General features: G+C 39.3%; 2 protein-coding genes across 5 annotated transcripts; one reads left to right on the plus strand and one right to left on the minus strand.

The window, feature by feature from the left end:
- Positions 1-2234: 2234 nt before the first annotated feature.
- On the minus strand, positions 2235-7761 carry XB5752756.L (provisional ortholog of THAP domain containing 1 L homeolog). 3 transcript variants are annotated; one of them, XM_018256512.2, is made up of 5 exons: positions 7518-7759; positions 5344-5489; positions 4869-4964; positions 3895-4090; positions 2235-2877 (listed from the first exon to the last, which is right to left on the minus strand). In XM_018256512.2, the coding sequence occupies exons 3-5, from the start codon at positions 4934-4936 to the stop codon at positions 2593-2595; spliced, it is 549 nt and encodes a 182-aa protein (XP_018112001.1). In that variant the 5' UTR covers positions 4937-4964; positions 5344-5489; positions 7518-7759; the 3' UTR covers positions 2235-2592. The 3 variants fall into 3 exon arrangements, with proteins under 3 accessions (XP_018112001.1, XP_018111998.1, XP_018112004.1); XM_018256509.2 differs by having other exon boundaries at positions 7498-7759; XM_018256515.2 differs by lacking the exon at positions 4869-4964 and having other exon boundaries at positions 7498-7761.
- Positions 7762-7794: 33 nt separating this feature from the next.
- Positions 7795-23967, plus strand: LOC108713392 (zinc finger and BTB domain-containing protein 49). 2 transcript variants are annotated; one of them, XM_041562659.1, is made up of 6 exons: positions 7795-7933; positions 11748-12714; positions 15934-16103; positions 22071-22197; positions 23317-23425; positions 23589-23967. In XM_041562659.1, exons 2-6 carry the CDS (start codon positions 11756-11758, stop codon positions 23943-23945), a joined length of 1722 nt encoding a protein of 573 aa, XP_041418593.1. In that variant the 5' UTR covers positions 7795-7933; positions 11748-11755; the 3' UTR covers positions 23946-23967. The 2 variants fall into 2 exon arrangements, with proteins under 2 accessions (XP_041418593.1, XP_018111991.1); XM_018256502.2 differs by having other exon boundaries at positions 7797-7933; positions 11748-12816.
- The last annotated feature ends 132 nt before the right edge of the window (positions 23968-24099 follow it).

Consider the following 24099-nt stretch of genomic DNA (forward strand, 5'->3'; position numbering starts at 1 on the left):
ATACATTTATAAGACTTCCTTTTTAAACACTCCAACTAGCGCCCTCTAGTGTGCTTAGTTAAGTACAAATCATGGTCTATTTAAAACAATTCACACACAATTTATCCAATGTTATACAATGTAACAATTCAAGTATAAACAATATAATCATGTTGCCATTGGCACTTATCTGTTCATGTAATCCAAACTGTTCACGTGATTGTGTATAATTGAATTTGTACAATATAAATATTAAAACCAGAGTTAAAAGCAAAACTTTAGAAAATTGTCTGCAAATCGTATTCTTTGTTTAGGCCATTGGGGGTTAAAATTTCCAGACGGCGGATCCAGTATGCTTCCCTTTTAAGGAGTTTCCTTGCTCTATCGCCGCCTCATCTGGGGCGGGGTACAGTTTCCACCACATGGAATCATAGTTATTCTACCCCGCGGCCCATCTCTACAAAGTGCCCCGGCTGATTTATGCTCCTGTATCCTTTCCCTCACTTGGCGGGTAGTTTCTCCTACATAAAGAAGTCTGCATGGGCACTTTATCACATAAACTGCATATGTAGTCAAACAGGTGATAACCTTGATTTTAATAGGGGTTCCTTTAGGGGGGTGATAGATATTTGGGCCTTTCAAACAATTTGTGCAATTACAATTCAAGCATGGAAACGTTCCATTTCTCTTGGGTTGTAAGGTCATCCACACCTCCCAGGTAGTGCGACCCTTTTTGTAGGACATTACGGGGGGAGATTTAAAAGCTTGTACATTGGGAATGCCGTCCTTCAAGAGACTCCAATGTTTCCACAAAATGTTAGCTATCTGGGGACTAATTGTTATTAAAAGTAGAGACAAATGGAATACATTCCAACTGTTTCTGGGATGCCACCCAATAATACATCATCTCTATCTAACTGTTCCACTTCTAAGCGCTGTTGAGCAAGTAATTCAGTAGCATATCCTCTTGTCCTAAATTTCTCCTGCATTTCATTTAATCTGTGTCCTAGTACTCTAGGTTCACATACTATTCGCTTGACACGTGTGAATTGGGATTTTGGCACAATAGGGCGCTAGTTGAAGTGCTTAAAAAGGAAGTCTGACAAATGTATCAGTTAGTTTGACCCAGGATGTGGCTCGAAACATTATTGTATCTTTGGTCGTAGCCATGAAGCAATAAAGGCTTTTTATTCATGAAAATGGTGCTGTCCATTGTCGAAACTCTGGTGAATTAAGTGGATTGTGGCCACTATCGGAACGTGCGCAGAGAAAACCGAGGAGTGTGTGCTGATTCAAATATTCCATTTGAACATATTTTTTGCCTATTAATCACAAAAAAATCTATGTTTTTTTGTTATTTCTTGAGCTACACGGGACAAACAGGGAAACTAAAGCTACTCCATGTTTGGTCCTTGAAAGGTAGATAATTACTAGTTACAGCTGCCCTCCCTTCATCCTCTGTTATAATTGTTTTGTTAGCAGGTATCAATTAGGCAGAGGCATTATCCGTGTACTGGTAATTTAATTATCCACATCATAAGGGCCAAACATTGAGTACAAAACAAACAACGTATTTTTCTTGATTAGAATAGGCAAAAATATCTTCAGCACAAGGCTTTTCATTTAATTCATGTTAAACAAAGTGGTGTACTGCCCCTTGTGTAGTGTATTTTACTGCTGTTCTATAAGCAATACGGGATTATACAGAAGCCATCAAAATCAGACATTCAAAAATACATATCAAATGGCTCATGTAATCTTGGATTAAAAGGGACAGTATACACCTAAAAACACATTTGCTTAAAAAGAGCACATTAAATAGGATTTGAGTTGAAATTATATTCTACCTATTCTTTTAATTTTAAAAAAAATCATATTTTTGTCATTATAAAGCACAAATTTGAAAGTTGAGCTATGTTCACTGCATTCGCCTCCCCCTTCCTTTATGAACAGGACAATTTGTTCAGAGCTCCCAATCTAGCTTTAAACAAACCTCTCCCTTATCTAAGAAGTTCATCATTAGGGGCTTCTCAATAGACTGGTAATTATTTTCATCAGCTGCTATGCAAAGTGCCAGGAAGTACCGTAATAAAAAAAAAACATTATATATATATATATATATATATATATATATATATATATATATCGGTATATATATATATATATATATATATATATATATATATATATATATATATATATATATATATATCGGTATATATATATATAAATCTTTCCAATGATTATGGTTTATACAGATATGCGGCATCTTTATTAAAATTTGAACTGAGAAATCTTGAAGTGTCAACACTTTCCCGACAGCCTTTTTAATCTGTAGCAATTCGTCAGAACTGATTGAATTGCTTTGTGCAGTCAAATTAGTTCTTCTCTATAGGCTGCCTGAGAAAAGAGAAGTTTTGTGTTAATTGTAATGCACCATAATTCTATAGGCAACTTAAATTGATACAAACCATGTTCCACAATACTGTGGTTGTAAAGGAAAGAATAATTTGTATATCTCAGACAATACTTTTGTGGAGCAGTATCAACCAAGTCCTGAATACATTTTTCCCATAAATGTTTTAATGATAAAAAAAGGAAATTAGGCGTTTCCTACACTGGATCCTCAGCCAGTTCTAGAGCTTGGACCTTGAATTTTAGCCTTCTGAACTTTTGCTGTGTAATCTTCAGCCTTCTTTTCATGCTTTGTAGACTGCCGAGTGCTTCATCAAGCCTTTTCTTTAAAGTTCTCGGACTGTCTGTGATACAATAATCATGATCTGCAGTTACACATTTCTTATTGGGTTGTTGCATGGATGGCTCTTGAAATGGGAGTGAAAATGGAGGCTGTTCCTCTGGATATTCAAACACAATAGCAGAATTGCGTGACTTCCTGTCCTGAAAATATACAGCACAACATAATTTGGTCTGAAATTTGCAATGTATGAAATTTGCAATGTATGCTTAAACATCAGTACAGGAACCAATGAAATTGTATTGTTTGCTAGAAGTGGTTTCAGCTACAAACAGAGATCTGCTATATATGTGGCCATATGTATCTTATTGCCTCTGTTAGCTGTAGATATGGACAACAGCATTGTACAGGTCACTAAAGTTTATTGTAATCACATATACAGAAGAAACCACACATTTGCCAACTTGGGTCCATCACCAACTGTACTAGCAAGTAAGATTAAGTCCTGATCAGACTAAGAATGCTCACTGTAGGTGCATACAGGTTGTGATATGCCGTTTGTTTGGTATAAAATAATTGAATGGTAGTTGCTGTTCTTGATGATTTATAGCATTACTTCTTGATATTGACCTCTCCTGGACCGATAAATATATTAAAGACTGAATTATACTTATACAGGAAACCAAGCACAATCACATTTCAGTAGGTGAAGTTTTTAAATGGGGTTGTTCACCTTTGAGTTAACTTGTATGATGTAGAGTGATATTCTGAGACAATTTGTAATTGGTTTTCATTATTTGTGGTTTTTGAGATAATTTTATTTAGCAGTTCTGCTATTTCAGCAATCTGGTTGCTAGCGTTACCATAGCAACCATGCATTTATGTGAATTAGAGACTGGAATATGAATAGGAGAGGCCTGAATAGAAAGATGATTAATAAAAAGTAGCAATAACAATAAATGTTGTTTTAGAAGGGGTCAGTGACCCCCCATTTGAAAGCTGGAAAGAGTCAGAAGAAAAAGGCAAATAATTTCAAAATCTATACATAATAAATAATGAAGACTACCTAGAATTAGCCAATCTATAACTTACTAAAAGTTAGTTTGAAGGCGAACCACCAAAAGCATGCCTCAACAGATCCTATATACTGCAGGTAACAAATATGAGCTTCTCCATATTCATTTTACACAAAGAAAAAGAACTAAAAGTAATGGACTTGCCTTTTTCATCTTTCCAGGGAAAGTAAATACTGTTGGTACAGCATCAGTCCTGAGGCGAATGGTTTGGCCGGTCCTGTCAAAGCAGAACTCTTCAAAGTGGTCTGAGCACAGCACTGCCTTAGAGGATGGCTTAAATTTGTCTCGTCGCATGTTCATCACCCATTTCTTCAAAACCTCTGGCCGGCCATGAGGAAATCTAGAAAGGGATTTTTTTTCAACTTTTCAACTTTTACTCTTCTCAGTATATATTTTTTGTTTTTCTTTTAAGTAGATTATTTTTGGGCCACGCCAATTATATGTTGCATCACTGTTTCATAACCAATAGCTTTTTTTTTTTTAAACTCTTTTACTTTTGAGACTATATAGACAGCCAGGCTGGTTTAATATAGTGGCCTCTTTTTCTCTTTGGGTCTACAGGTACCTACTACTAGGGATGCACCGAATCCACTATTTGGGATTCAGCCGAATCCACTATTTGGGATTCAGCCGAATCCACGAATTCTTGGTGAAATATTCGGCAGAATACCGAACCGAATCCTAATTTGCAAATGCAAATCAAGGGCAGGAAAGGAAAAAGTGGAAAAAAATCTTCTTTTGTGACAAAAGTCACGGGATTTCCCTATCCACCACTAATTTACATATGCAAATTAGGATTCGGGCAGGCACAAGAATTTGGCTGAATCCGAATCCAGCTGAAAAAGGCCAAATCCCGAACCGAATCCTGGATTCGGTACATCCCTATTTACTACACAAATGTTTGCCCTACAGTGAGAGCAGGAGCTGGTATGAGTGCATAGCCTATGATTAAGAATAAAATAGCCAGATGCAGGAATACATGTGACCAAAGTTCTGTTGGCATATGGAAACAGAAAAGATATCTTTATGCCTTCTACTATAGCATGTCACTCGGCAGCTCTTATTGCTTGTGGTAATCACTAAGTATATATCCATCTTCAGCACCAGATACTACTTACCTATGGAATGATTTTCCACATCCTCGGGTTTGCCGGCTCGTGCAGTTGATTGCAGCACATGCGGGCATTGTAAAATGCCATACAAGAAAAATGTACCTTTAAGAGAGGATTAAACCTAATTACCACAAAAGGGAAACCCAAGTTCAGGTACACAGAGAAAAACAAACAAAAATGTTAAGGAACATTCCGGTTCAGCAAAACGCCGCAAACAGATACCTCTTCCGCTTCAGAAAGGTTCTGGGGCTGGTAGTCCCATAACAAACCAGTGACACCTACCAATTCTAACTTCTACATAATATTCTTAGTGCAATTAAACAAAATGTCCCAGTAAAACCAGTAATGGTTTTAGAATGCAAACTGATCAGCCAGACATTTTCAGCAATGTAAAAACTATCCCTTTGATGACATTTAAATTACAATTATATAACGGTGTAAATTCTTAATACAAATATATAAATAAAGCAACCAAAAATACCTATAGCTGTTCTTGGAGTTCTGTTCTGTACATCCCTTTCTCCTTTCAGATTATGTTACAGTGGTTTATTCCAAGAAAGGTCAGAATTTTGGTGCTCCATACTGTCCACTCATCTGATCCAGGAAGTGGAAGGAGTATCCCAACAGCTGTCAAAAGATGTATAGTTTTTAAAAAAAAGAGAGTAGCACAAATGAAGATGCCCTAAAAACATATCCACTGAATAAATCACCAGTGGCCCTATCCACTAAGCATTTATTATTTTTTACAAGCATTTAGATGCTCAACGATTTAGGTTTATTATTTTTTTTGTACTGTTATATCCCCAAAGAACAAAAAGGTATTCAACACATTCTGCTGAAAGGAGGCAACCATAGTAAATCCATTTGTTTGTAGACAATTTCCCTTTTTGGAAAATTTTCAGGAAACTGTCAATGCAAGTGAAACTGCTGGGAATCCTTCATGATGTCACATGCTAGTAAATCTTATCCTTAATCTACAAAATGTGACCATTTCTAGTAAGCATGATATTTGTGTTCTCATAAGCATGGTATATGTGGTGTAATGTATCTGTGGGCCAGTTAATCCACTATATCACACGTCTGAAATCTGGATGATAAAAAAAACTACATATATGTAGCCCATTAAAATCTCTCGGACTCCAACTGGACAACCCTGATTTAAACAGATAAAATAAGGCAGCATTTTTACATGAATTACAGATGGCATATAAAAGGGACATACTTCCTTTACGTTCTTGGTGTTACTAGGCTCAGTGTACCAACACAGACACAGACCATCCATTACCTGTTTTCTAATGCTGTTTTTCTCATTGTATAACCTCCTACAGGGATGTTGCCTAGGCATTAAACATGGCACTCCTTACAGTTTTGAAAACATGGCATCCACATTTTTCTCCACAGCTCCTGGCACGACAGATCTCTCCCATTCTAGCTCTACCCTGAATCCTAATTAGGGATGCACCGAATCCAGAATTTGGTTCAGGATTCGGCCTCTCTCAGCAGGATTTGGCAGAATGCAAATTAGGGGCGGGGAGGGAAATTGCGTGACTTTGTCGTCACAAAACAAGGAAGTAAAAAATGTTTTCCCCTTCCCACTCCTAATCTTTCGCGAATGATTCAGGGGTTCGGCCGAATCCAAAAAAGTAGATTCGGTGCATCCCTAATCCTATGTTTGGCATATATAGCAGAGATGCAAACTAAGTAATCACATCTACACAAATAGCCCATAGGTTTAAGGTTTAGCATTATAGGAACAGCAACACCAAAAAATTAAAGTGTCGTAAACTAATGAAAATATAAGCACTGTTGTCCTGCCCTGGTAAAACTGGTGCATTTGTTTCAGAAACACTACTATTGTTAATATAAATAAGCTGCTGTGTAGCCATGGGGGCAGCCATTCAAAGCTGGAAAGGGGCACAGGATACATAGCAGATAACAGATAAGCTCTGTAGTATACAATGGGATTCATCAGAAGTTATCTGTTATCTTCTGTGTATTCTGTGCTTGAATGGCTGCCCCCATGGCTACACAGCAGCTCATCTATATAAACTATAGTTGTGTTTCTGAAGCAAACACACCAGTTTTATAAGTATATGTTGTCATTCCTTTAAAATACTTGAATTTTTGGTGTTACTGTTCCTTTCACAAAGCCAGCTGTGGAGCGGTTTCAGGCATTATGATCATGAGTTTCTGGGTTGGTTGCAAAAATAAAAATGAGAGGAAGGCAAAAGACTGAATGTTTAGTCTGCACTGGCACAAATAGCAAGCAGTGAAGTTATAACGCATTTCTAGACCTCGCAGGGGCAGTATGATGAATATCTATCAACAACAACAAAAGAAGTGATCCACAACAACAAAAGAAGTGTAACACCTATCCAAATAAACAAACTGCAGTCTCACAAATGTGAAGCTGCTGCTAAACCTGGGCACAGCTGTTGAGAAACAAGAGGATCATGGGTATATTAGGGTTGCCCAACTCCAAAAATGATGCAACCTAATCCCCTGACTAGGTCACCTTTGTCACGATTTTAACATTTCGATTTGGAACAACTACAGAAACATGATATCGCGTCATGTATATGTAATACACACCTGAATACACATAGACTCTTTCTAAATACTAGTTACAACTTACCCTATCACTCGGATACATACATTTTGGGCAATAGTGTCAGGAGCCACTTAAACTTCACCTTCTTCCAGATCCGAAACACAGACCCGCAAAAAGTACTGATCCTGTCACGTCCACAGGCCTTCTTTTGTCTCTCTCCCCTGAAGGTATTACAGGTGGTTAGAAACCGAAAATATTGGGGGGATCCCTCTAAAAGGGAGAGGGTGTACCAAAATGGCGACCGTCTCTAGTCCTATGATGCGAATGAGGTGGAGGTTACGTCCGCGCGTCTCTCAGCTCAGTACGCAAGTCCATTCAAGACGCTGACGAACGTGTTACTGTTTTTTTTTATTCCCCAACTTTATTTAGGCCTTCACAATTAAGCAATTTGAGAAGCTGGTGACGTAGGTTCGCTTGAGTCTGGAATCGAGGCTGCTGGAGCATTGGCTTAAAAAAAGGGGTAAGTGGAGTCTGGCTAATGTATGCGCAGTGTGTGCTATTCTTAACCTATACGTGCAGTGTACATTCTCACTGTGATGATTTCTTATTAGCATAAGATGCAAGTGATGTATTCATTGCACTTTCTCCTCTAGATACTTACATCATTTATCTTAAACCTGTGGCTCCCCAGCCTTGCTGGACTACAAATCCCAGCATCCCCAGTGGGAGTTACAGTGAAACCACAGCAATAGAGGAACCTAAATAAAATACATAGTTCAAATATTTGCATGTGCATGTATGAATTCAGTAAGTGTGGTTATTTTACTTTTTTTGGTATATTTGTAATAATGACTTGAAAGGAGACAGGTCCAAGGAGTCGATTCTAACTAAAACGCAACCTTAAGGCAAGTTACTCCCACCTGCTTCTGCAATCCATTGTTTTGCTCTCTGTAACCACTGTGGTCTTAAAGGCAACAAAAATGTCTACAGTATTCTGTGTTAAAACCCTGTAGAGTGAAAAAGTAGAAGTGCAGAGAGATAATATACCCAGTTGGCTTTAGAAGGAGAGGAGGAACAAAAACAGTATTACGGAGGCAGTGGCTCTCTCAGTATTTTCCTTTGAAATGCAACAGATATCTAAAGCAATATTCTTTAGATATATTCTAAGTCTCACAAGTGTTTCAGGTCCTTCCGATGCTTCTGTAAGCAGCCAAAAGTATTGCCCCATGTAACTGTACTGGCTGTAACATTTGTTTTCCTATGACAATACAATGCAATGACTTACATGACAGTCTTCCCACTCTTTTGATTCAAGGTAACAAGGTTACAGACTTATAAAATCATGTGTTTTTTAGGCATTCAGCATATGTTGCTTTTCCCTAATCTGTGGCCATAGACGGGCCGATAAAAGCTGCCAACAGACTGAGTCGGCAGCTTATTGGCCCGTGTATGGGGCCCCTCGACGGGCTTCCCCGATCGAGATCTGGCCGAAAGTTGGGACAAAAAATCCCGTCAGATCGCGGCCGCATCTGTTCGTTGATGCAGTCCCGCGATCTGACCGCCCATTCCCATTCGTTAGGATCTGATCGTTGGGCCCTAGGGCCCACAATCGGATCAGCCCGATATTGCCCACCTCAAGGTGGGCATATCGGAGAGAGATCTGCTCATTTGGCGACATCGCCAAACGAGTGGATCTCTCCGTAACTGACCCTCAGGCTGGGTTTCCTTGTGTATCTATAGGCATTCACTCCAAATTTCACAACAGAACTAATAAATACTCAACTGACTCTTGTATGGGAGCCATTCCTACAGTTTGGGAACCCGCTATGGTCTCTATCAGGATAAATGTAAACAGTGTGTCCCCCAAGCCTGATGTTAATCACAACTTCCATGCTCTTGAAGCTTGTGTGGATAATTGAGGGTTAGGTAGCAAAGGGTTAGGAAGGGTGACAAAACACACCAGGAGCAAGTGCATGAAGAGTGCCGGGCACTCCTATATATGCATACATAGCTCCACTCATAAACCCACAATACTTATACTGTAGCAGGGGTCCACAACCACCAGGCCTTGGACATTCCTGAACTGGGCCGACAAGCCCGCATTTAACGTTACATGTTGAATTAGACGCGGGCACCTCCATTTGGACACGGATGCACCCGAATTTAACGTGGCACGCGCAGTTGACACCCCCAGCCCCCCCCCCGGTGCAAAAAAACACCCTTTACATCGGTACCTGGGCCAAAAAAGGTTGGGGACCACTAGGACTGTTTTAAAACCACACACAAGGGTCCTCTAAAGCTCAATAGAGCCCATGCCACCCAATCTCCATTATTCTGCAAATGAAAAGTGACTAATCTGCAAATGAACCAGGACTGGGGCCTACTGGTTCCCTGTATCACGGTTGCATCTGGATACATAAAGTATCAAGCACAATATACCAGTAGTAAAGATCAATCCTACCACAAGAAGAAATAAGAATATAGATACTGAATGTGAATCCGCTAGTGAGTATTTGGGGATGTGGCACAGGCGCAAGGGGACACTATCCTCCGTGTGTTTTGGCCTAGATCAGGGGTCCCCAACCTTTTCAACCCTTGAATCACTTTAAGAATTAAAAAAAGTTGGGGAGCAACACAAGCATGAAAAAAGTTCCTAGAGGCTGCCCAATAAAGGCTGTAATTAGTTATTTGGGAGCCACTTTGTGGACTGGCAGACTACAGATGAGTCTGCTTGGCAGTACACATGGTCTTTATGCCTCCAAAACTTGCCTCCAAGTCAGAAATCCATGAGTTACTGGTTGGGGATCACTGGCCTAGATGGTTTACAATCTATTTAAGCATTATCAAACTGCAGTGCAGGTACTAGTGATGGGCAAATCTGACCTGTTACGCTTTGCCGAAAATTTGTGAAATGGCAAAAATGGGGAGACAATTTTTTTTGATGCACAACAATTTTTTCACCCAGTGGAGTCTATGGGTGTCATTTTCACGACAAAACTTGGAGAAAAAATATACTCTTCTCTAGCAGGGAACTATCTCATCTCTGTTGCGCACCCTTGAGTAGACATAGTGATATTCCTGTTAAAACTGGAACATGTCTGTCATGCCAGAGCATTAATGCTCTAGCACGGTAATAGTTAAACTGGGCTCATTTGGTCTCAAGTTATAGGGAGATCCTTAATTAGAGGTTCCAGTAGGGTGGCTGGGTAAGTAGGTGGGGCATTCTAATTGATAAAACACTATTTAGAGCCACATCTTTCAGTTTAAGACTTGAAATTATGATCAGATGAAATGTCTGGTGAATCGAGACATGAAAGGGCAGTTAGGGGGGACAATATATGAATTACCAAAATAGTCCCTCTGACTTGGGTTTCACACCCTCATTAATCACATATTGGTCATGCGGAGATCATGGTACCAAACAGGGCTGTCCTATACCTACCAGATATGAGAGATGGTTTCAAGCATCCCTCATGTATGGTATCTTCAGATCACCCACCTATGCAACACAGCATGCCAATATTCTGCATATAACTGGGAAGTACCATAAGTAAAGAATTGATTGTCTGACTTAGTTTCCAGTTGGAAATTCACTGTATACTAACTAAGCTTTAAAAATGAACAGAAACATTTTCCTGAACAGTTTTTTCCACCATCTTCCTTTTCTCAAGAAGGGTTGTATTTCATCCAAATTTTCCGTAGGAGGATAACAGTTCTCTTGTTGCCATTTTTGTACTTTTCTCTGATATTTTTAAGTTATTATTAATTAGGGGGGCTGGTTTCCAGATAACAGATCTCATACCCGTACTTGAATATCTGGCACTCTTTCTTATGAGTGTGTGATGGTGAACTCTGTGCTTTAAAGCACAAGGAAAGCCCAAATACACTTACTCTGTGTATCGATAGGGCACAGTTCCTTCACCTAAACCATTTCAAGTCCCTCCTGCTGACCACGCTCTCAAAAGTTATTTTTAAATGTAACTTTATTTATAAACTGAACTGAAATGCTGGTATGCATTTGAACAGCTTGCTGTATCGCTCTGCTTTCTGCACATGTCTCGTTTCCTGATGATTCCATTGCGCAGAATTGCTGGTCTTGGTCTGAGTCCCAGACTAAAGATTTTGTGATGGGACTAGTTGGCAATATTTTTGGAAGGATGCTAGTACTGTCTAAAAATGGATGTGACTTCAGATGAATCAGGAGCACTTCAGAGTATATTGTATTCAGGCATTTTATATTAGAAAACATCTTAACCAGGCTTTCCTTGTCCTTTAACATATTTATAATGTACAGTGTATATACTGTTTAATACATTTGTTAACTTACTTGGCAGGTAGCAAGATGGATCCTATGTCTCCTGAGATCCACGGCTGGTCTATTCTCCAGAAGCTTAATGAACAAAAGTCTATGGGGCTTTTTTGTGATGTGTCTTTGATGGTGGAAGGTAAAATTTTCTTGGCTCACAAAAATGTCCTTTCTGCTTGCAGTGAATATTTCTATGCAGCACTAAGCAGAAACGAGCAGCAACAGTTCTTGGTGCTTGATAATGTTCGCCTGGAGGGATTTAGTCACCTTTTGGATTTTATATACTCTTACAAAATCCCTACATGCCATGTACAAGACTTTATGCAGGCTGCCCAAGTATTGCAAGTCAGCCTCCCTCTCACTGTACAAGTTGTTAATGTTTCTAGCAGCCCTCAGACTAGTACTGCAAAGGAGGACATTTCCATATCAGAGGAAAATTTTGATGTACGAAATAGAGGCTCAGAAAGTAGAGAATTTGAGAGCCAGCAGCTGAGGCGAGGTAGGGATGAGAGCACTCCAAGTGTCAACGCTGTGATGTACAGTGAGGAAATAAGAAGATTTGATACTGTTGCCCAGATGAAAGAGAAAGCCAAGATATTTACGAGACCTGCCTTTTATAAAGACAATTATGTTACCAGGAATCCTAACTTCTTTGTGCATAAATCAGTTGCTATAAGTGGACGTATGGCAAATTCTATGGATGAACCACGAGAAACCTCGTTCCCTAACACAAGCTTTGCAAGACAGTTGCCTATTACTATACACAATGATGGATCATCAGAAGAAGCAGATGATGAAAATGGTGATATGTGCATCAATTTATGTGATGAGCCAGATACCCCAGATAGCTTGGAGCCTCCTCTTACTCTTAATGACTTGTCGAGACATGGGGAATCCATGTCCCCTAAAGTTTATTCAACCATAGTTGGAATTGAGGGGAGTGAAGTCATTGAGAGAATAGATGGGGATGCAGACGTGGTCCATAAATGCGACAGGTGTGAACTTTTATTAACTTATTCAGAGTTTCTTAATCACCAGGACGATCCAGGGATTAATATACTTCAGTGTGAATTCTGTGACAAACAGTTTAACTACAGGTGAGAAGAAACGGCTCTTTCATATCATAGTCATGGTTTAACTGGAGAACTATCAAATGAAGCAGTTTGGTCACTTCTGGTTATCTTGCATACAGGTTGAGAAAAGCTAACTATAAATTTCAGAAATGCTTAAAGGGGAACTCTGGCTTCCAGACCAAAATTTGATAAAGAGGCCCACATAACACAGAAACCCCTAATATACACCATCACAGTTATGTGTTTCTTCAAAATGTATGAATAAATGCCATTTTCTATGCTAAAATCCAGCTGGTTAACAGTTCTTCTCTTTCTGCATCATTTGAAATCCTGGCAGGGATGGAGGGACTAAACACTGATGTTGCAAATTGTAACAACTTCTCCACAGCTTACAGACAGTAAGCAGGAACTTCATAACCCACAATGCATTACACTGTGATGTTCTGTTCCTTATTGAAATCACCTGTGCACAAAATTGTTGGGTTAAGAGGATGCAGGCTAAGGACAGATGGCTGTTGATGCAAAGTAAAAGTAGTCAGCCAGCTCCACAAAGTAGTCAGACAGATCAGCAGGAGAGCAGGGACTAGGCTTAGGGAACTGTTCCAAATCATGAAAAGTCTGCATGTTTTTCAATTGATGTATATTGCAAAATTGCTTGAAATTACTTTTCAAAAAGCTCAAGTTATGTTTGTGTGGCGTTCCCCTTTAAATATGATCTTCTTTGAAGGCATTTAACCTGGTGGTACATATTATTATTATTATTATTATTATTATTAACACGTAAGCAACAAGGTATTCCATAGCCATGTACAATAAATGGCTGTATGCACTGTACTTAGAAAAATGTAAATACTAATAACTGATATGGAAGGAAAAGAAAGCCCTAAAAAAAGCTTACAATCAGTTATCTCACTTTTTCCATTTAACACGGTTCTCTCAATAATGAATTGTACACAACACATCTTAACTTTTTCAGAAAAAACAGCTTGTATTGGGGGGGGGGGAATCTGCACAAGTCACAAAGCTAGCATGCATTATTTTCATATAGTTAACATGCCTTTATCATTTCATAATATTGTCTTATATATTGACACTGTATAATAGCTTGGAAATCCAGTTATAGCAAATGGGGGATTTTGCTTGTAGCAGTTTGCTGAACAGGATCTGAAATGGCAGGGAGCTACAATTATAGGGTAGCAGCATAGATACCCTCTTGGCTGCCTACAGTTACTGTTGTTACTGACTTACTGACCCGGAATCCACAACAGAACTTTCTGTTATTGCTACACAGGGGTGAGCTCATAAAAAGTCTTGCCCTCTGCGCACTACCTGCACACATGTGGTGAGATCCCTCACTAAATTTGGCCTCCCATGAGCTACCAGTAACATAACACACGTTAGGATCACCATTCTATTCACAATACTTCTTTGGGGGATTCTTCAGCCTCCTGGCTTTCCTCTAAGGTCCTCAGACACTCAGCCTCTCCAAGTTGCTTGGCCAAGAACTCCCTCTGTTTCTTGCAGTGGCAGGCAGCATCCCTAGGGAGTTCCTCACACAAGAAGGTAACCTTCCTGCACTGTGTCCTGCTCAAAGAGACCATCCTAAGATTTTCAATAAATTTAAATACCTTTCCACAGGACAGGCTTCCAATGGAAAGTGATCACCAATATGTAAGCTGCATTTATGGAATGGAGTAACTGGCCTGCCTGTTCCTTTCAAAATACTCCAGCTTCTAGGACTCTAGTTTACTAGCCTACTTCTAGTCTTCTGTTTAACAACACCTTCAGTGGAGCTTACATCTCCTACTTATGCATAACTGAAATGCAAAACCTACCTTTTGACATATTCCTTTGATCACTCATTACGATACGCAGTAAGTCTGTTGTCTTGGCTGTCCTTGGCTGTTGAGTGGAGATCTGGCAAATAGTAGTGATGAATAGTAGTCAACGCTGATTGCTGTATGTTATCTCTTATTGATGCAAAAAGATAGAAGTGATTGGTGGGCAGACATGATAATAACATACGGTTAGGTGTTAATTGGATAAAGTACAAAGTGCAGTATTCAAATGCCATGCATTTTTACCATCATTGCAGCATTTCCCCAGAATTACAGTGTCATGCAAATTAGGGTTCCTTTTGGTGTAACATATACAAGTTTCAGTGCGTGTTTATATAAATCTAATTTTGCATGTGACGTCAATAAAGGCACCAGTGGCCAAGTCACTGAACACTATTCAGTTGTGTGTGTGAAACCAACTAATAGAACCACCGAAATAGGGAGGTCAAGGTCGATATGGCATGAATCCAATTACGTATAGATCATCAGTATGCTTTGCCTCTTGTTGCAAAGTTCTGAGGAGAGTCCTGCAGCGGGTCGGGTACCTGCGGGTTACCCACAAAAGCCTGCAGAACCCTGTGGGTTGCAGATAGAAATTTTGGGAGCAGGTATAGACGCGGGTCGGCAGTTTTCCGGGTTTGCGGTTCGGGTCTTCTCAATAGCGAGTTTTACGCCTTTTTTTCTGATCACGCCAACTTCTAATGATGTCACTTACGGTTTACAATGATAGCACTTCCTGTTTCTTGATGGTCAGCGGGTCACGGATTGGGTTGCGCATAAGGTACTTGTGGGTCGGGTGACGGGTCCAAGGGGGTAAGTATGCAGGTGCGGTTCACGGGGTCATGTTCAGGTTTAACAGATTAGAGTACCTAGACTCTAGTGTAGGTACAAGTACCCATGTGTATAGTGTCAAAATATACATTGCACTTGCAGTCATAAATGATTGAGTTCCAAAAATGGATTTGCATCAAAGTGCAATTGCACTAATATGAATGCGTTGAAATGCTGCATTGTAGGAAAAAAAGGCTGTTGAACTGAAATTGCACTTTGCAATACTGCACTTGTGGTGGTAAATGACCACTTATATTGTTCTAGCCTTAAACAGTGTACGTCTTTCTAGTCATACCCTTGAATCTGCTAGGCTAGTATTTCAGATATGAGTACAATATGATTCTCACAGAACTCACTCTATATGTCATTTGATTAGACTTCATATACTCTGTTAAACCCCTTTATGATCAGTGGTAATCGTGAAATCAGTGGATATACAGTTTTGTTAAACTAAATTTCCTACCATTTTCAGCTGCCAGCTTTCTCTGCACATGTCAAGCCACCACAACAAGAAATTCTACCAATGTGACCAATGTGGCAAAGAGCTAAGCACTCTGAAGAAGTTACATGACCACATTGCTTACCACTCAGATGCAAGACCCCACAAATGCCGTCTATGTGACAAAGCCTACAAAGTGAAAAGTAAGCAGAGAGAACAAGTCATTTTATGCTTGTCTGCATGCTTGTATCATTCTTGCACATTACAGTTTATGTTGGTATCTATGGTACTGTAAATATACAGAAACAATTATTACCAAACTCTACTGTCCCATGGTTATACATTGAAGAATGGGATTGCCTAAAATGAAGATTTGTTTCTTGGCAGTTTTCTCTTTATTAACTTTATCAGATATCAAATATGGAGTGTCAGGATGGGAATGTTCCAGATGCACCTTACAGGCACTAACTGGTGAACAGAAACTTAGGGTATAACCCAGAAAAAAAGGTGAAGGAGGAGTCCACTTTTTAATAAAGAGGTAAATGACCTTGGTTGGTAAAATATGAGAGAAGGAACTGTAACTAACCTGAAAACCTGTATAGAGCTGCTTAGTGTAAGAATAGATTAAACTGATATGGAGCAAAAGATATAAAAAGTGATAGCTTTCGACCCCGAGGAAGGCTCTTTAGCAGAGATGAAATGTTAAAGGAATAGTTCACTGTAAATATAAAAACTGGGTAAATAATAGCCAGAACACTACTTCCTGCTTTTCAGCTCTCTTGGTTTCCACTGATTGGTTACCAGGCAGTGACCAATCAGTGACTTGAGGGGGGGTGCACATGGGTCATATCTGTTGCTTTTGAATCGGAGCTGAATGCTGAGGATCAATTGCAAACTCACTGAACAGATATGTCCCATGTGGCCCCCCTTCAAGTCGCTGACTAACTCAGAGTTAGAGAGGTGAAAAGCTACTAGTATTCTGTTATGTTAAACATCCAGTCATTCCAGCCTTTATACATAACATATTTGACTAACTAACTATATTCAAAACATTTTTTATTTTGCACAGCCTATTTATTTATCCAGTTTCTATTTTTACACTGAACTGTTCCTTTACGTTTTGATGCAATTGCTTTAATTATATGTATACAATTTTTTGTGCCAACTTATTTTTTCCTGCTTCCTATATTTTCCAGTGACACAACATGGCACATGCCAATTTGATATGTATCCCTCAGTGATTAACATGCCACCATCTTCTCTTGTGTTCCAGGTATCCCCTTGCCATGTGCAGGTGCAGTAGGATAAAACCAGAACGTGTTCAGTAAAATACAAACTTTAATTCTACTGCACATGTGTACTATTGAATCTATTTTGGGATATCTTGGGATATCTTATTGCATTCAGTTGTTTTTTTTATCAGTGAAATCATGTTTGGGTGTAAGAAGTATGGGTCAGATACCAGTCCAGTACAAGGGCACCAACAGTGGCCTACAGTAGGTGGTATAGAGAATTTATTTGTAATTATAAAAATGTGGATCTGTAATCTGATTGCCATCTTGGTGTGAAAGTTGTTCTGGCCCCTTTACAAAGTGTTAATTATGTTACTGTTAAGCAGCAAATTTTCTTGCAGTATGTCCAATCCGGGAAAAGTATTAGGAATATTTTATGCTGCTCCCTTGCCTTAATTATGTGTTTCAATATAGTGAGAAAAGAATAGGAAGAGGTATTACAATAAAGGTTTTGCATTTTCCTATATATTGTTTTTGTTTTGCCTCATTTTTTCAGTTATTAAAGTATAATCAGAAAAGCAGTGGGGACTCAGGGGGACATGTAAGAAGCCCAGTTTGTCCCTGTCCTGCTGTCAGCATACCAGCAGGTATGAGTGGGTGGTCATGCACATAATTACATGCAGACTATATTTTCCTTTGCTTTAGACAAGATATGGCTACAAGAGGGACGGTGAAAGTTTTAGAAATCATGGACATGGTGTAGAGTTCATAAAATGAAGTTAATGTGGAAGAAGAGATGAGCTCAGTAGAACCTTATATTTTCACACCCTCTTTCCTGACACCTCAGTGACATATGGTTTTTGTTGGGTGAACTCCTTGACCTGCAACTGTAATGAACAGCTCCGGCTTCCTACACCCTTTCATTTAGCTATTCTTTTAATGACTTTGCTTAGTTACCAGAGGCTGCCTTCTGCTTGAGAGTGTTAAAGGGTCACCCAGCCACCCAGTCATAAGTCCCTCCTCAGCCACATCATTAACACTCATCCAGTTTTGCTGTTTTCTAAGCTGAGGGAGCAAGGACATCAAGGGTTTTTTGATTAAAGGCATTTAAAACATTCAATATTTTACTTAAGGGCAGTGCAGTCATTCATTATGATGTTTCTCAGATAATTATCAGTATGTTTCTTATACTCCAGTACCAGGTTTATGATCTCTGTGGTTCTCTCAGGGTAACCCAGTGATCCCCAAGCAGTGGCTTGTGAGCATAATTTTGCTCACCAACCCCTTTTACTGTTGCTCCAAGTGGCCTCAAAGCAGGTGCTTATTTCTGAATTCCTGGCATGGAGGCAGCTTTTGGTTGCTTAAAAACCATGAGTACTGTCAAACAGAGCCTCCTGTAGGCTGCCAGTCCACATAGGGGCTACCAAATAGCCAATCACAGCCCTTATTTTGCATCCCCAGGTACCTTTTTCATGCTTGTGTTGCCACCAAATCTTTTTACAATTGATTCTGGCTCACGTGTAAAAAAGGTTGGGGTCCCTGGGGTAGACTATGGTGATCCAAAGACCTTCTTCCCAAAGGCAGACACTTCTAGTAAACAGGCAGCACTACTAAGATGGCACTTTGAGGGAGACGTTGGGACTGCCGTAATCGGCAATCTAAGAGCTATAGGGAGGCACATAGTTATTCCCCCCCCCCCCAATGACCCTAGCTTGTGTGTCATTTACACACGGGGAGGCACATTTCAGGGGTCGAATTTCGAATTCATCTGAGTTTTTTTTAAACTCCCCTAAACTCCCATAAATTCTAAATGTAACTTGTCGAAATTTATTAATAAAATTTTTTAAACTCAGACTAATTTAAAGGAACTGAAAATTTGAATAGAATTTGATTCAAATTTGATATTCGAGTTTTTTCTCAGGAAAAAAAGAAAGGTTGCAAACATATCCAAATTGATCTTGGACTTTATTATTAAAGGGCCAGAGTATGATAAATATCGATAATTGAATTAGAATTTTTTTAAAAAAACAGAATAGAATTTGGATAACTCCCTAGTCGAATTTGACAGTTCTGCCCTAAGACAGGTGGTAATGACCGGGTTGATCTGCTTCCTGAAGTTGCTCTCTGCATCAAGAATTTTTGATCTGGTGCTCAGTGCAGAGACCAACAACCCCAGGGAACAGAAGTGTTCTGTAAGTGAACACTAAAGGGCTGTTACGCTCCTGGGGTAAGTAAATAGCCCATATTCAAATCCAGAGACTTTACATACATTACAGTACCAGTACATTTTCTTAATTTAGGCAAAACTCTCCTGTATGTAATTTGACTCTCGTGCACCGCCTTTATAGGGATGTTTGTGTAGCGTTCTGGTTTAATTAAGTAATTCACAAACTGTGTTGGTACAGTGGTGCTCTATGGCACATGACTGATATCACAACCATTATTTAAGGTCCTTTAAAGGACACATATTACCTACAAATGGGGAAAACAATAGCCTTATGTGCAAAACTCACTTGCGAGTGCTCTGTCTCCTGCAAGAGGTAGCTCTCAAGTTGGGCGGCCATGTTGGGCACATATGTGTGCATAAAGAGTGAGTTGTGGTTCATGCTCATTATGTGCATACTTGTCCCCCAAAATGGGAGCTTCCTCCCAATGAGTCCAAATAGTCTGTTTTTTCTACAGATTGTAATGTCACAGTGCATTTTAATTTGGGCAGGGGTTTCTGTTTATTTAGAAAATTCAAAGCTAAACATTGTATAGTTTCCATTGCATAGAATCACTATGGGTTGCAAAAAATGTGTTTCCTGTTTATTGCAGCTTTGAAAAGGCTTACCAGATATTGGTTAAACATTTTGCAGCAGTCGATGGGACTTTCTTTAACCCTCCGACAGATTGCAATTTGATACCTGCACTTGTTCCCCATATGTAGTTCCCAAGCTGCCAGATTGCATTGGTTTTACAAAATAAGTCTGTTGTCTTGCTCTCGTCTCGGCTTTTCTTGGCAAAGGGCAATTAGACACAGTCAAATATTGTCCAGGTTAAAGACTATTTATTTTCCCACATCTGTCACAAATGTAATCTTTTTCCCCTTCCTTATATAAACACAGATTCTTTGTTCTACACGGGCTTCTTTGCAATATTTAAGAATTACATTTGCTTTGGTAATGAACTGAGAAGTTAATAATCATTTTGCATTGCAAAAAAGGCAATTACAGGCTGTCAGGATGTTTAGTGTCGGAGTTCATCTGAGTACTGCAGATGTCTTAGCAGAACATTTGGTAAGTGAAAGGGTGAATTCTAATTGGAAATAAAGGAAGGGCTTTTTTTTTTTTCACAGACATCATTTAGTCATGAGCACAAAAGAACATCCTACCCATCTCTGATTCATTTGTCAGTTGCATTGGATATTCTGCTGCTGAATGCACAGCTTTAAGAAAGAGACCATCTTGTTTGGAATTTTCCCTGTCTGTAAAATCCTGTGTGAATTGTTTAAGGCAGAAGATTTCACACAGATTTCCTTCTCTGTGCATTCTCCTGGCGGTCTCACGGAAGTGGGAAGACGCATTCCTCACTATAAATGAGAGCTATTGTTTGAGGTTTTTTTTTTCCGGAGGTATGCGTCTTACCTTGAAACAGCAGAAAATGGCACATTTATTCACAGATACAACAAATCCATACCTGTCAGGAAACTGCATTTTGTAATGGTTACTAACTCTTGAAAAAATTGTTTAGTGCGTGAACCCTGAGGAATCCATCAAAAGCATGACTAAAGATACTGTAAGTGCTGGTTGCTATAGGTAACTGCCCTGAGGAAGTATTACACAGTGTTAGTAAATTAGCCCCGCTAAGTCTTATAAAGGGGAACTATACTCTGTAAATAATGAGGTCCTATAATGGCATTGGGTAAATGACTCATTAATAGCCTTGTTTGTCATGAAGCTGTGAATGCACCAGATGGCACAATTGCCCCGGTGTCTTATGTCATGGTGGCTCCTGCTTTAATATAACATACCTCATGGTTTTCAGATTTAAAATGTATTAAAAGATGACTATTTGATGATATAAGTGTCTAATGTTAGATTCTTGTGACCAAGGATGTCGCTTTATTTTTCTTAAATGGCAAATTCTTGTGGCAAAGCCAATTACAATAACAAATTTGCATTAGGGCCCTGGCACAGGATGTTTTGTCACCTACATTTATGTAATAAAAAGCACTACGTTTGCCCAGTAGCAGTAACCCATAGCAACCAATAAGTTGTTTGCTTACAAACAGGTGACCATTAAATTCTGCCTGCTGATTGGTTGGTAAGGGTTAATGCTCCTGGGATAATGTAGAGCCTTTTATTTCATAACCCCCTTAACTTCTCTAGCATGGGTGACAAACCATTTAATGTACCGCTACTGCTTTCTTAAAGATTTCCCTGAGATTCAAGGATTCACGGTGCACACAAACAAACCATACATGTTAGGTCACAGGCAGAGCCACCATCAGGGGGACACAGGGGGTACTTCTTTTTTGATGTTACTGTTTCTTTAAGTACTTATTACACAAAGATTAATTCACAGTGAGCCTGCCCTTTCCCACATATGCCCATCAGAGACAGCTGGCCTCCCTGGTCTTTAATGAAACTAGGGATGCACCGAATCTGCCGAACCCCCGAATTTCTATTAGGGACTACGGCAGTGGCATATGAAGAGAGTTTGGTTTTTCTTTTTTGTGAGCTCAGGTTTTGCTCACCCAAACATATGGTATCAAAATACCCTACATCATCTTCCCTTGTACCCCGAGCATTCACCAGCCCCGAAAACACCCCAATTATTCCAGCGTAAATGAATTTGAATTCTATGAATATATTTGAATGCTTTATTTTACATATCACTGTATTTAAAAGTGCCAAGTTAAACACAAATAAAGTGATCAACTTGTTTCATTTGCAGATGATCTTACACAGCATATCCGAGTGAAACACTTGGAAGCATCTAATGGCAAGGCGCCGTTGCTCCAGCTTTGTGAGTTTTGTGGGCAAGCTGTCAAGCATTATAAGAGTCACAAAATCTTTTGCAGGTATGTGTAGGTTTTATATCAAAGTGCAGCTGTTTCTCAGCCATCTTTATAAGACTGGAGGGGGAGGCCTGTAGTTATGTGAGGGTCAGGATAAACTTACCGACCCTGTTGCAGTTGTAGAACCCATTCCCAACCTGTACCTGTGTATTTTCACTCTGTACGCTAGTTCTCTCCTGGATGAAAAACAGGGAATCTTCAGAAGCAGAGGAGGAGTGTACATCCGTAGTCTGACCTACACCCAACCCAAACCCACAGTGGTCACCCAAGTTTCACCCCAAACTCACCCAACTGGCAGTAAACCCAGGTTCTGGTGAAATATAAACCAATTCATTAGATTGCACTGCATTGCTATATGGGCACCTGTGTGCACTTGCTTAGCAGTGGATGTGACCAGAGGGGTAGTTATGTTGAGAACACTATGGTATCCCATAATCAGCAGTGATCAATAATTATTGTAATATGTGCTTCAGTGTCTTCATAAATAATTCAATAAAATTATTTTACATTCAAGAAACAAATCAATCAACCAATCTAGGAAAAATAAACAGTACCGGTATTTAATCCCTTATTCAGAAACTTGTTATGCGGAAGCTCAAATTACAGGAAGGCCATCTCCCATAGACTCCATTTTCAGCAAATCGAATTTTTACTTTTCCTCTGTAATAATAAAACAATACCTTGTACTTGGCCCCAACTAAGCTGCATGAATCCATATTGGTGCCAAAACAATCCTATTGGGTTTCTTTCATGTTTAAATTATTTTTAGCAGACTTAAATTATACTGATGTAAATTACTTGTGCACAAAGATGTTCAAATGGTTGGTCAGCACTGTATTCATCAGCAGGTGAACATAGCTTGAATGAACCTAAAACAATACATTTTTGGGTAATGTAATGCAATAAAAGTCATAAACGCCACAATAAGTTTAGTAACCCCTAACAACCAATCAGTTTGGCTTCAGACAGGTAGCCAATGAATGCTATTTGCTGATTGGATAATGCAAGACTTTTATTATATAACCCAAGATTTGCAGTATAATAGCATTGGTAGCCATTTAAGATTCATACATATGAATTGTATTTTTATGTCTATATTTTTTTTTCTGTTTTGTTATGCAGCGGCATTAAGAAATTTAAGTGTGATTTCTGTGTGCAGTCATTTCACCGTATTTCGGAACTAAAGAGGCACACATGGACACATACCGGAGAACTCCCATATCGTTGCAAAGTATGTATTGAGACTAAAAGGTCCGCATTGCCTTTAAAATTTACATTTAATTAGATATGATGAGCTGTTGAACATACAGTATGTATTGCAGTTTTTACTTTGTGCTGGGATTTCCATATCCAAGAGATTTCTTACTCCACTTATTACTTCTAATCTCTATTAGATTTGTGGGAAAGGATGTCGGCACCCGAGTAATATGAAGAAACACATCCGAACAGTACACAAAGCAGATATGCGGGTACAGATCAACAGAGAGCATGCATCCCCCAGGTTCTGCAAGAACAGACGGCCCCCAACAAAATTACCAGGGCAGATTCTGCAGCAGACATTGCCTACTGATCTTTCAGTCATGCAGACAGCAGCCACAATAGTTCCTAACCAAGTCAATCAGATGGATTCCTCTTTGCCCCCTGTCTCTGTAGGATACATTTCCATCTCTACCATGCCTGAGAACACTGGGAATGATTTCAGCTTGTTTTCCACTCAGAATTTTTCTGCTGAGCCTACTAGGCCTTTGTAACAGGAACAAATTAAAATACTTTGTTTGAACACACAAACGTTATCAAGCTGATTATTTTGAAACTTGCAAGGATCCAAAAGGATCAGTTCTATTAATATATAACTGTGAGGCCGTTCACTGAAACTAGGTCAGAGTATGAGTTTGGCAAAGAGTC

This window comes from Xenopus laevis, chromosome 1L (assembly GCF_017654675.1).
Source record: "Xenopus laevis strain J_2021 chromosome 1L, Xenopus_laevis_v10.1, whole genome shotgun sequence".
NCBI classification, from domain to species: Eukaryota; Metazoa; Chordata; class Amphibia; order Anura; family Pipidae; genus Xenopus; species Xenopus laevis.

Excerpts from the sequence above, each read along its gene's own strand:
- XB5752756.L (XM_018256512.2), bottom strand. The coding sequence starts at position 4,936 with ATGCCCGCATGTGCTGCAATCAACTGCACGAGCCGGCAAACCCGAGGA. Across the intron at positions 4,091-4,868 it reads TGTGGAAAATCATTCCATAG|ATTTCCTCATGGCCGGCCAG; the intron begins GTAAGTAGTATC and ends ATCCCTTTCTAG. Across the intron at positions 2,878-3,894 it reads TCCCTGGAAAGATGAAAAAG|GACAGGAAGTCACGCAATTC; the intron begins GCAAGTCCATTA and ends GTATATTTTCAG.
- LOC108713392 (XM_018256502.2), top strand. The coding sequence starts at position 11,756 with ATGGATCCTATGTCTCCTGAGATCCACGGCTGGTCTATTCTCCAGAAG. Across the intron at positions 16,104-22,070 it reads CAAAGCCTACAAAGTGAAAA|ATGATCTTACACAGCATATC; the intron begins GTAAGCAGAGAG and ends TTTCATTTGCAG. Across the intron at positions 22,198-23,316 it reads AGTCACAAAATCTTTTGCAG|CGGCATTAAGAAATTTAAGT; the intron begins GTATGTGTAGGT and ends TTTGTTATGCAG.